The 12,983-nt window shown below is 48.2% G+C and overlaps 1 protein-coding gene across 1 annotated transcript in view; it reads right to left on the bottom strand.

The window, feature by feature from the left end:
• The window catches only part of LOC128431124 (nck-associated protein 5), a 100,947-nt gene that overhangs the window by 56,511 nt on the left and 31,453 nt on the right, over positions 1-12,983 (bottom strand). The window contains exon 6 of the mRNA XM_053417346.1: positions 11,714-11,787. Coding sequence (XP_053273321.1) covers positions 11,714-11,787 — 74 coding nt within the window. The remainder of the gene's footprint in view (positions 1-11,713; positions 11,788-12,983) is intronic.

Here is a 12,983-nt window from a genome sequence, read left to right as displayed (position 1 = left end):
GTAGGTTTCAGAGGGCGGCGGTTTTCCAACTGCCCGGCGCAGCCACACATCTGCCCTGGTGGAGGGATGATATCAGCGGCTGCTGCTCGGCTCTGAATAAAGGCTCTAAAGGGCCAAACACACCCTGGAAGGATGAAGTGGAGCCTCTGGTGAGTAATGGTGATTGCTGTTGTGCACAAAATCCCAAAACATGGAAACTGAAATAAATATTTGATGGCCGTCTGGCCTGGTTCAAATGCTGGTGTCAGTCGGGACAGGAGATTAATGATTCAAGATTAAAGTGCATGTCAACTGTGCATTTAGTGAAAAGATAAATATTCCCCAACGCTGATGAGACACAGACACGTGAAACCTGGTTCACAAACCTTTTAGCCACTGACCACAAAGCAAAGGACGGGTTTTTTAAAACCATAAACATTGATATTCATTTGAGCTTTGATTTTATTCCTCGGTTTGAGTCTTAATGGGTTAAGAGATTCATGTGGTGACCCCTGTGCTCAGTGTCTCACGACCTCCTCAGGGGTACTGACCCCGACTTTGGGAACCAGTCTATAGCTCCATGATTTAGAACTTTGTGTGACAGGTTATATATTTGAATATTCCTGAGCTCCTCAAGAACCTAGTATTCTTAAAAGTTTCAGTAGAAGGTCAAAGGTCAGCGAACTAAACGGTCTCTGGTACTTTTACCCTCCTGCTTCTCTCACTTGACGTCTCTCCAGCGTTTCCAGCTATAAAGCACCCAGTACATGGCAGCTGCTATTTTCTGATCTCATGTTGGGAAGCACCGGTTCCCAGGGCATAAAAAAAACCTCAACTCAAGCTCAGAAAAAAGGCAGAATGGCATTTCTCTCTGGCTCTGTGACAGCAGAGACGATACCTCCCATGCTCTTGTTTCCATGTTCCCTCTCAGCTCTGTTTTGAGAGATAACAAATCCAGCCTCAGATATAAAGCCGGCGTCCTACTATTGGCATCCTGTGTGTTTTACACTGTAAATATGGCTGACGCTGAGGAAACCCTCCACCTCTGACCTGCTGTGACTTCTGGACACGATGGTTTCAGAACTTAACGAGCTGAGCAGCAGAGAAGCTGACCATCATAACCTGATACATATTCTCCAGTTAGCTGTATCCACACACCCAATTCAGCACCAGTCGTTTCAGCCCGAGGATTAGTGGGCTGGATAGAAAATCTTAATCTGCCTGAGAGAGAGAGAGAGTGTGAGGAAAGAAAAGAGAGGAGTGGGGGGGGGGGGGGGGGGGGGGCATGCATTCCTGCACATACAAATCCCCTGTAAGGCCGGATTGTTTTACCTCAATCGACGGGTATCTGTTCCCTCTGTTATCAACCTGAATCAAAGTGCTCTAACGCAGGACACCGGCCCCCTGCTGTGGCCACTAACAACAGGACATGTGATTCCCCTCTCTGCAACCGGCTCAGTGTGAATCAAAGATCATCTCCTGCACATGTGAACACTGATGACATATGAAACGTGTTCCCTGCTATGTACAGACAGCTGAAGGAGGCGCAGCAGAAACAAGCATCATCTTTGAATCCGTCCACCAGCAGAAGCAGAGATCTGTCTATTCAGGCACAGCTGAAACCCCCAATCCCCAAATGAGGGGAATGGATAAGACAGTAATGGTGCAGTTGCACATTCCGGTCATGTCATGTCATGCGTGCAGCCTCTTACCCTGCTGGAGATGCAGCATCCTGGTGCGTTCAGAGGACACACATGTTAATCCAGCAACACGCTCCTGCTCTGCAGCTGCTCCCCCTCTGATCCCGCAGATGATAAAGTTTACATCCACAATGCAGCAGCAGTGCCGGCTCCTCACCGCTCGCTCACTCCTCTCCTCCCGTCCCCTCTCTCTCCTCTCCTCCTCTCAGGATCCTCGCCTCCCTGTCTCCGGCTCCTCGCCGCTCCCTGTCTCTCTCAATCTGACAACATGCATCGACTCTCCCGGCCGCTGCTCTTCCTTCACGCTACGTACGCTCTCCCTCTGTGCTTCCTCTCTCTAACACACACTCACTCGCTCTGAGGCTGCTCTTCACACACTGAACGCTGTGTGCGCCTCCCCTCCCTCCCTCCCTCCCTCACTCCCTCCACGCCACCCACCCCGCCTCCTGGCTTTACGTTTCCTCAGAGTATTCCTCTCCTCTCAGTCCTGTCTCTCTCTCTCTCTCCCCGGCTCTCTGACTGCGTCCCTCCTCCTCAAACGTTAAACATGTGTTCAGGGAGACGGCTGCGCTGCTGCCTCTGCGAAGGTGGCTCTTTCCTCAGGGGAGGAGAGGCGAGGTTGGGGTGGGGGTTTGTACGGAGGAGGAGGAGGAGGAGGAGGAGGGGGAGGAGGAGGAGGAGTTTTTTTTCTGACAACAGTGTCGAGGGGGGTTTAACTCCAACAACGTGAACAGGCAAGCGGCAGCTGGCTTGTGATGTTCCAATAACTGGAGTGTTTATGAAAACAGAGAGAGAGAAGGTGACTGAGGAGAGAACCACACCTCAACGGAAAACTTCTGACTCATGATGTTGCATTCAGGTGCACTCACAGGAAGTCATGGAAGTTATTATGGGAAGAATGAAGGAAAGAAAGAAATGCAAACCTCTGCAAAGGTTGCATGATGGGGGGGGGATGTAAACAATCCAGATTCTGATGATGAAAGAAGTGTTTTCAGATGCTTTTTAATCAGCATTTCATTTGAAACACAATTAGGTCCTGCACTGGTTGGATGCACCTTGGTGTACACGTTTGAAACTACATCTATACGACTGCATTTTCAATCGAATACAGCGTTTTCAAACTAAAATGACTTCTATCCACCAAAAAGCAGCCCTTGATTTCTCAAAATTAAAACGAGGCCGGCAGTGTTTCAAGGTTCTCTCTTGTAGCGGCTCTAAAACTTTACAGAAATGAGGACGGCAGGCGTTTCTATGAGACGACTCTGCATCTGAAAAACACTGGCTGCCTGTTTTAACTTGGAAAAACAAGGGAAAGAAAGAGCAGCCACTGACAAAAGGCAGACGGGGACAACCGAGGAGGAGATGAAGATCAAGAGAGCGACGGACAGAATGTGAAAAGGTTGAGAAAGAAAGAGAGGGAGAGAGAGAGGGAGCAAAGTGCTTGGGTTGGCCTGCATGGGCCGAGCGATGGACCGGGCTCCAGCCCATCTGCTGCAATCACAATCAGTCTCAGCTGAATGGCTGTGACAAACTGCAGCCCGGAGCCCACAGCCTCCACCGGGCAGGGACGCCTGCGAGGGCCGGGGGAGATGAGAGGAGGAGGAGGATGAAGAGGACGAGGAGGGGGTGCACTCTCTTTTGTCTGCTCCCCAATAGGACCAGTGCGAGAGGGGGCGGGCACTGGAGGGGTGAAAGGGGGAATTAAAAGGGTCCCAGTGACAGGAGCGCTCAGTTAAAGAGGGGGAAGAAAGGCCGGGCCTGACTTACAGCCGGGGCCATCACAGCCACTTTACCCCACATTCACTGTCACTAATGTCCTCAATGACACCGGCCATGGGAGAAAATGAGTCTGCAGGAGAAGGGAAGGTAGAGGGGGGGGTGCAATGGAGGTAAACAAGCAGGGACGACATGTCACAGGGAGGATCATTTCACGCTGGGACACATCCCGTCACGTTCTCGTTATCAGATGTCTCGTAAAAAGCTGGTTCCCATTTGTCATCATAAAACTCAGAAAGATTCACGACGCCTGATTATTGCGTGTGTCATGCAGAGGGGTAATCGAGTTTATCATAAGCACAGCTGTCTGGCAGGGGGGATCTGAATATGGAAACAGCGTGATTCGATTCTGAGAGCAGGTGGTCTCCTATTAGACACTATTGTCCTGCTTTGGCTAAAATAGACAAATGAAGAGCTGAGTCAGCAGCAACACTTACATATGTGCTGTAATCAAGAAATATGGAGGCAGCGTTCACCTCTAATTCAATCAGCAGGACGCCTCCCTGAGCGATGGCTCCAGTCGGCAGGGGGACACACAGAGGCGAGAGGGCGGCGGTGTCAGAAATAGCCGTACGCTTCTTTTCCCAGAATGCTCCTCTGTCTCCCCTAATGAGGAAACAGGCAGTGTTTGTTTCTTTAGCTTTGTTTTCCTCAGTTTTCCAGTAATGAGAGAGTAACGGACGCTTTGTGTAAAGACAGAAGTTCAAAGCAGCTCCCGCAAGAACCTCTTCAGTATGAGCCGGGTCGGAAATCTGAAATAAAGCTGATCTCCTTCACAGAAACTTAAAATCTGGAGAAACAGATGTTCTATTTAATTTGCATATAAGAGCATAAACTATGTAATATGTTTTATTTTGAAGTAATCAATAGATTAAATTACATATCTTTTTTCCTAATCCAATTGATGATTTAACAGATTACAAAACATGTAACTTGTATTAAGCAATCAGACCCAATCCTGATTAGACTGCTTATGTTTGTATAGTGAGAGTCTGTATTTGTTATATCCTTGTGTATGTGTGTGTGTATGTGTGTGTGTGAGTGTGTGTCTGTGAGTGTGTGCGTCCACTCTGCGCGCTGAGTGATCTGCTGGGCTCATTAAGCCGCTGCTTATTGCTCTGCCAGGGGTGTCAGTGACAGATTCCACTGTTTGGAAACACTCGGCCGCCCACACAGCCAGCCTGGCTCCACCACTGTCGCACACACACGCACGCAAAAACACACACACACACGCAGGCACACACAAGCTAGGTTAGCATTCCACAGAGAGGAGGTGTGGGGGTGCAGGGAAGGAGACAGGATGGTGCTGGGACAGCGGGTGGAGGGACAGCGGGTCGATACGGGTGCAGGGTGCTGGGAGTTGTGGTTGTGTTAAAGTGTATGTTTGTGCACATGCAAAGGAAACGTGTGAGTCTGGGTTACACCATTAAGTTAGCAATCATCAAAACTGATGAGAAAATGAGTTTGTGTTTCATCGTTAGTGAAGAACTGGTCCTTTCAGCCGGATGCATCACATTAATATGTGAGTGTGAATGTTATTGCTTATCCAGATGGAGCTGAATTCAAGTGCCTGATGCTGCTGAACAGTTTAATCTGTTCCAATCTGTCATTTTATGAGATGATCGTATGTTTTGAATGTAAAATATCAAACTGCAGCCGTGAAATAAACGTAGTGAAGTGGAAATTAAACGATTCCCCTTTTAAGATATGCTGGTAGTTGCACAAAATGGAAACTGCGAAGGTACAGAAGGGGTCAGAAGGTAACAGATGTACAAACATCCTGTTGGTGGAATGTCCCCGGCTCCAGCCGTCAGCCACACGTTTCCTCCGTGACATTAATCCCCTGCAGCTTGATCACAGATGACTGACCAGAGGCCGGCATGTGTCACTTGAGCTCATTACTCCACCGGTCGATTCCGCCGTCTAGGTGTGTGTTCCGAGTCAGACGTTGATCACACAGGAGGAGGAGGAGGAGGAGGAGAGGAAAAACTTTTGTTTCCTTCCCGACAATTAGCCGCTTGAGCTTAGACGAGCGTCTGAGAACAGCCATTTAATTTGGAGGAAAAGTGAGGGGTGTGAACCCGTTTGGAAACACATCAGAGGGACCAGATATTTAGCTGTCAACACGGCTAGACTGTGTTTCTTGGGGGAAGTTTTCTGCATCAAGACGAACAGAGGAAACTCCAAACTGTTTGTTTACACAACACACGCCAGGATCCTCAAAACTCACATGACGCTGCACGAGCCCCCTACAGAGACCATGTGTGTGTGTGTGTCTGCGTGTGTTGTTTAACCCCAGATCGGCAGAATGAAGTGTGTAACACAATGAAAGCGGTAATGCACCTCTGTCACGTTTCATTAATCAGAGGGACAGGGGGCGGGACCACTGTGGCGCTCCAGACTGACATCACAGAGGAACGCAGGAAGTGCTTCAAGCCGTCAGGACTGGAATGAGCAGGATTAACACTGATGGGTTTCATCTTTAATTAATCTCAATTTAATACAAGCAAACGCTTTCACGCTCCTCGTGTGATTAAAGTAAATAAACAAGACTATTATGAGGTGATCTCAGTGGGATCCTCTTTCTCAGTGGTACAGTTACTGGAGATGTTTTAAAAATACTCATGTGCTGCTGTTTACTCTTACAGGGTCGTTTTCTACTGGAAGATATAAGTCTATTGTGCTCATTTGTACAAGCACTATGAAATAAAGAGTCCAGCATCATATTGTACTGTTGTGTCTCTCTCTGGCAGCGTGTCGTCTCACTCCAGTGGGGGTCTCGATCACACTGGGACTTTCACCCCTTCCTGTTTCCTCACACAGACGACGAGGGGATGTTTTCCTCGGAGCCCCGAGCGGGGGGTAAATCGCTGGGATGAAACCACTGTGACTTCCAGCAGGTAAAGCTACACGGGATCCATCAACAGGCCGAACCGCACAAGACCCTTCAACAAAGAGAACCACACAGGATCTGTGGCTTCTCTTATCTTAAAGCGGGGATGTTTTCCTGGGGGCTGTGCACCAGGTATTAGTCAAAATAACTGCACGCTTTCCTGAGCACAAAAGGAGTCACCGCTCATTCTCCCTGAGCTTATCTTGATTAAAAAACTCCTTTCAATGCATGAATGGAGCAAGTCGACTGCAGTCAACAGACCTGGATGTTGTGTGAACCGTCTTTTTAATCAAACTGATAACAGCAAATGACTGAAATCAGATACAAAAATGATTATATTCCGAGCTAATGCATAATTTAAGTGTAAGAATTTAAAAACGAGAGTCTGGGAACTCACGAGGAGAAACAATTTTTAATTAGCTATTAAACCAGACCCCCAAAGACTCAGCACTTAAACACAGCTAATTGCCTCGAGGAATGAAGATAATGCCTCCGTTAGATCCCAATGCAGAGACTACATGTCACAAATCATTTTTAAACACCACACGTACATTAACAACTACAGCAGTTCATACTTATTCTCTGAGAACGTCTTTTCTGACCCATGTCCCTTTCTTCTAGGACGTTTCTTGGAAATATGTACTTCAGTTTTTCCATAACCCTGCTGACAAACAAACAAACACAAGTACTGGGATGGGAATAACCTCCTTGCTGTATAAAGCTGTTTACTTCATCTTGAGGGGAAAGGATATATATCCATTATGCTAAGTGTAGTCATATTTTCCATAAGTGCAGTAGACAGCTGCTGAGCTTCATACTTAACCTTGACTGCATCAGAAAAGCAACATAAAGTCTGTTGGTGACTGATATGTGGAGCGGGAGGCGGTGCCGGTGGAGCAGCCGCTGGGTATCACTACTTGAGCAACGTGCATGGGAATGCGGCTCCGCGACCAAACGACCTTGAGGGAGCATCAATAAAAAGCTTCATTAACCCATTCGATTAACCTCCTCCTCTCATAAGCTCCATAAAGCTGATGCATGTATACTTTTTACTCCGGTCTGGGGTTTGCACATGAATCAGTGGCCGCAGCGTGCAGAGGACCAGGGGAATCGAACGTGCGTGTCTCAGACTTAGTGAATCCTGAGTGTTGATTTGTGTCCCGGTGCAGCGGCGGTGTCGCCTCCTTCACTAATTGCTTCAGGGAGTGTGTTGAAGATCATCAGGGATATTTCAGCTTCATTTCTAGATATCTGGATGAAGTGTAGATGTGTCCTTCATGACTTTTCCTATTATGGAAAAACAGAATCAAAATAATCGACTGGTTTCAAGTGGTCCAAATATCAAATTCCACCAGTGCCTGCAGGTTCAAATGAAGTCTCCACGGACTGATTTATTCACCCGCTGACTGCCCCTGTGAGATATTTCCTTGAGTCTGGGTTCCTGGGCCATAAAGTGACCTCTAATGGATGGATTAGGCCAAGTCATTCACTTCATAGGGCACACAAATACACTCTGGGAGCGTATTAGATCTCTGTGGAGCTTAGCGTGATCAAATTATTGCATTAGACCGGTCAACTTATCCGATTAGAGTTGTAAAAATGCGTGGCTCTCGTCCAGCCGAGACGGCGGATCCTCGGGGGCGTCCTCGGGGGACTGAACCATGTCCACCTCCTCGTCCACAGAACAGGACTCACCACATACTTCAGCCCAGGATTACAGCCTTTCATGTTGCTCAGACCGCCGGCGGCACACAGGCGTCTTTGAGGCCAGATACACCAGCGAGGTCCAGATATGTAGCACTGTTTCCCAGCCAGAAGCTCCTGTGGTCTTTTTGCTCTCATGTGTAAACACCCTCGTGTTTTTCCTCTCTCGCTCGAGCAAGGATGCTTCCTCTCATCGGCGTCCTCCAAAATAAAATTTGGGGATCACAGAGTCGCTCAAAGGTTTTTTTTAATGCCAATCAAAACAAATAAAAAGTGATTTGTGGCTTGGAATGGCTTTTAATAATTATCCAAAGGATACAGAGGGATTTTTTTCTTACTAAGGACAAACTCCACAGTCCAATATGTCTGAAGGACGAATGGGCAGACACATCGAGCAGTTACAGGCAAATTCACTTACACAAAGAAAGTCCTATTATCTATAATCCCTCAGCCGAGCGCTCACTGGAGCTGACCCCTCTATCTCCAGCGCCTTCCGAGCTCCGCTGCTCTATGAACATGACAAATAGCTTATTGATCAGCAGATGTCGTTGCTAATGTCCTCCTGGCAGCTGCAGCCGCCTGCTCCTCGCAACCTGTCCTAAGCCTGGAGGATCTCCAGCTGAGTCCCACGCCCGCCCCCTTCCACACCTCCCCACCTCCCAGCCACGGCCCCCAGCCGGCCGGACACCCTCCTCGTCCCGTTCCAGTGTGGGACAAGGTGTGGACAGGGTGACAGACCAGCACCATCTGCTCCGGCAGAGACAGAATGGCAGGTGAGGCCGGCATCGGGCCAGCGGCGCCACGCACGACCAACTGAGAACAAGGTCCGGAGAAGATTCAGGGAAACACAAACACCAGCTCAGCCCAGTGGCAAATCAACAGTGGGAAAACGGGAGGAAGCAGAGATAGAAAAATCTAATCTACATTGTTTTAATCCACAGGGAAGATTACACAGTCACGGTGCCTTGACGCAGCAGCTTGTCAGAAAGAGGTCATGCTAACTCACTCCCTGCCCGTCATGCTTTTTAGAGCTGGAGAGAACCCATATGTCTCTGCAGCACATGTCACTGGGCAGAAATCTATAATAAACTCTACTCCACCTCCTGAAAAAGACATTGAATTATGTTTAATGTGAAAACTGCAGGCAAACGATGAAGAACTGGAACCCCGAGGTCAGCGTCCTACTGTACGCTCTGTCTGATGAGCCCAAATTTGGATTTGCTGCATCTGAAGCTGACACTCTGCCGTGGAGCTTTTGTTTCCGCCTGTCAAAGACGTGCTGGTGTTGAATAGAGGCTGCGGGAGAAGCTGGGCCTGCATCCCACTGGGGTTTTGTGCTCCGTCGAGCGGGGAAGCTGCAGCAGAGAGCGAGAGGCTGGAGGACGTGGAGGATACCAAGCTTCTGATGTACAGCTGAGAGAGTTACTCGTTAGATTCAGGCATGGAAAATCTGTAGTTTCTCTAAAATGAAAGTTTATATGAACATAAATGCTGCTAAAGAAAGAAAGGCTCATATCTGCAGATTTTATGGTGAAACCGATGTAGGTCAGGCTCCAGAGAAAAACCTATAAAATTGTCTGTAAAAGCAACGTAACCCATCTTTTACAGCACATTCCACATACTTACTTATGACCCAGACACTGGAGTATTTTCCAAACTACTATAATTTCTTCTAAAGTTATTGAAAGGGCTCAGATTTAAAAACTAACCACAACAAAGAGGCAGCCGTGTCACATTTTTATTTGACGGGTTTATCTGATAAACCTCCGCGACGCCTGGCCCTAAAAAGAAGTGATATTTGTCCAGTGTGTGTACTCTGCAGTGTGAAACTACCCTATAATAAGGTACAATGAGAGACATGAATGCAGTGGGTCACTGGGTCATGACGCAGGGATGCAGGGAACTAGAGGAATGTAAGAGCTTCTCTTTCTCCTCTTGACGGATTGATGGGCCCCAGATTCTGAGGGGTGGAGGGGGACATGGACGCCGGCGAGCGACGCTGCCTAATAAGGGGAAGGAGGCGTTCTGGGACTCGCAGGCTGTGTTTTAGCTCAACAAAAGCCTTTGTGAAGTCATTCATCACTGTCGCCACTCGGATTTGAACAACACTGGTGGTATGTTGTTTCTAAAAACTGAGGAACTTCTCCAAAGCGCCTCGCTATGGCTTCAAATGCACTGGTTTGTTTACAGCGTCTGGAAGGTTGCATCTCCACCAGGCAGAGCTCCATGCAGTGGTGCCTCTCTTTACCTCTAATGCATTAAGCTCCCTGCTCATTGGGTTTCTATGTGTTTCACTTGGGTGGCTTGCTTTAACCTACTACCACCACCAAAGAGGGTTTACCCCCCTCGCTGGTTTCAGGATTACTCAAAAAGCTACTGAACGGATTTCCACGAACACTTGGTGGAAGGACGGGACAGGAGCCAAGAAAAAGCTTGTTAACTTCTGGGCTGGATCCAGATAGGACATTTCTCCCAATTTTTCAGAGAGTAATTAATGGATCTTGATGAAAGAACAGGGCATATTTAGGGCAGGGGTTCCCAGTCCCCTATTTAGTCCTTTATTTGGGTGCAGATCTAATAAAACTCTGGATCTATCTAGTGCCTAGTCCCTGGTGCTTGTCTGTGCTCTTCTCTAGTTCTATAACAAATTCCAGGTTGATTTTGGCCTCAAATCAACAGAAACATCTCAGGTCCACAAAGCAGGAAAACAGCAGAGTATAGATTCATTACCATATTTTCCTAAGAGAAGGTGGAGCTCTTGTGCTTCAGCTGACGGACTGTCAGGTGTAAAACGTTTCCAGGCTTTCTGTGAATCCGTCTCATGAAGGATTAGAGACATGAGGGAAATAAGAGAGAGACTCATGCAGTGAAATTCACACAGATGACAACTGCAGCTGCCGTTAGCGTCTCTGGTCTCCACAAGTTCAAGACCTCAACCCACCTGGTCCTCGGCTCCGAAACCTGGGTCACTGGGACATTGTGGTGCTTCTAAGTGGCTGTTAGGTCACTGAGGGTGTCACTGAAGATGACTTCCCTGTCTTATAAAGAGGGGTGGGGAGGGTCATTCCTTTACACATCACTTCCTTTATTGGGGGGCTGCCCTGGCCTAGTAAAGGGGATGGTCAGTGGTCATCTGTCCCCAGAGCCACCCACCCCGAGACCCCTGTCCCCCCCTGCGTCCCACCCCCAGCCCCTCGCTGCTCACTCAGGGGGAAAATTACTTGAGCTGGGGAATACAGCTCCATTGAGAGGGCTTTACAAAAGAGGGTGAAGTTTAAAAAATTGTCTCTCTTCTCTAACGGGGGCGGTGCATCGCTGGAAGGGCTAAAGGACGATAGGAGCACGGAGGGGACAAGGTCATTAGATTGGCATCTCCATAAGCTCTTCATTCCCATTGTCTGGGCCAATCCACTGCAAAGGACCTCCATGAGAAACTCCCCCAGTCAACCCCACACTGAGCCCGGACTCTCCCCTTTGTCCCCCACTTTATACTGAGCCTCCAGCACAGAAAGCATTTCTCAGGGCCGGCGTACAAAGCTTGTCTCGCGCTCGAAACCAAACAACATTGTTCTGCTGCCTCTGCTTTGGGAATGGATTGCAGACAGCTGCTGATGTCCTGCGGCAGTAAAACATCTGCCCAGAAGTCTTGAGAAGCTCTTACCTTCTCACGTTCCGCCGCTCGTCCTCCAGCTGCTTCAGGAGCTCGTCGATGCATTTGTTGGCGTCCATGTATTCCTGCACAGGAGAGACGAGAAAGGCGTTAATTGGAGATGATTTCCTGATGATATGTCCAAGTGAGACAAACCTAATAAAAGTAGAACATCCACTGCTCACGTTTGTGCATCAGATGCTGATTAACGCCGTGACGGGACTCGTGTATTTCCTCCTCTCCAGTGAACCACTGTTCAAACGCTGCAGTTAATCAGTGGAGTCTCTCATTCTGGGTCTCGTCATCCCTGCGTGTAACTCCAGAAGCACCTCTGGGTAACTTCTAACGGCTGGCCCAGAAGCCCGTCCAGCTGTGGGACGTCAGCTGGGAATAGCCCGCGCTCACAGAACGTGAGCTACTGAGTTACAGCACGGACCAAATGAGCTCAGGCTGAGAGCAGAATGGGAAAAACAGATGTCAGGATTTCTTGGCTTCGGCCTAATGATTTGCCTCTTAGTGGTCCGACTGCATGATGCAGGGAGAGAGAGTAGGGGGGGGGGGGGGGCTTTAGAAAATAGGCCACATAGACACCGCACTTCAACCATCTGGGTTTTCAGGCTCCACCTCCACAACAGTTCTGACTGTCAGATCCGTGCACGCTGAGTTTAAGGCTAATTAATTAGACGTTAGCTTGACAGCTCCTGACGCATCTCCTGGGTAAACGCTTATCTCAGGGGGACAGATGCTCTCCATTGATTTCTAGACACCGCGGTCATGTGCTCGCGGAGTGAAATCAAATAAAGGGGAATCCCAGGAAGAGGTCAATAGTCCAAAGAGGAAAAACAGGGATATGTTGGTGCTCCCTGTTCTGACTTTAAAAACATATTCTTTGTTTCTTGATATTCTCTATTTCTGTTTTAATCTCACTTATCTCAATATTCACCGGCAGAGATAAATCCCTTCTTGATGCCACTGAAATGTAAAGTCCTCAGAAAATAGAGAAACAAACACTGCGCCTGTTGTTTTCCAACTTTTTCCAGAACCCCTGTTGTGATGCAGTGTGAAAGAAGGAAGAGCTTGATCTCATATGCAAATGTGTTTAGTGTGAGAATACAGTTTCTGAGGAGCCACACTGTGAATCTGAATCTCACATAATGCATCAAAACACAAGCCTAAAAAATAAGCTCCTCTTCGACGCCATCTCCAGTTTCACACACTTCACCCTCTGAGAAAAGATTGGACTGGTTCTGACCTCCCAGTGACCCATCGTCGGGACCAGACC

The sequence above is a fragment of the Pleuronectes platessa genome, chromosome 24 (assembly GCF_947347685.1).
Source record: "Pleuronectes platessa chromosome 24, fPlePla1.1, whole genome shotgun sequence".
Classification (NCBI taxonomy): Eukaryota; Metazoa; Chordata; class Actinopteri; order Pleuronectiformes; family Pleuronectidae; genus Pleuronectes; species Pleuronectes platessa.
The sequence above is the reverse complement of the archived record's forward strand: the minus strand, read 5'-3'. Positions and strand labels throughout refer to the sequence as shown.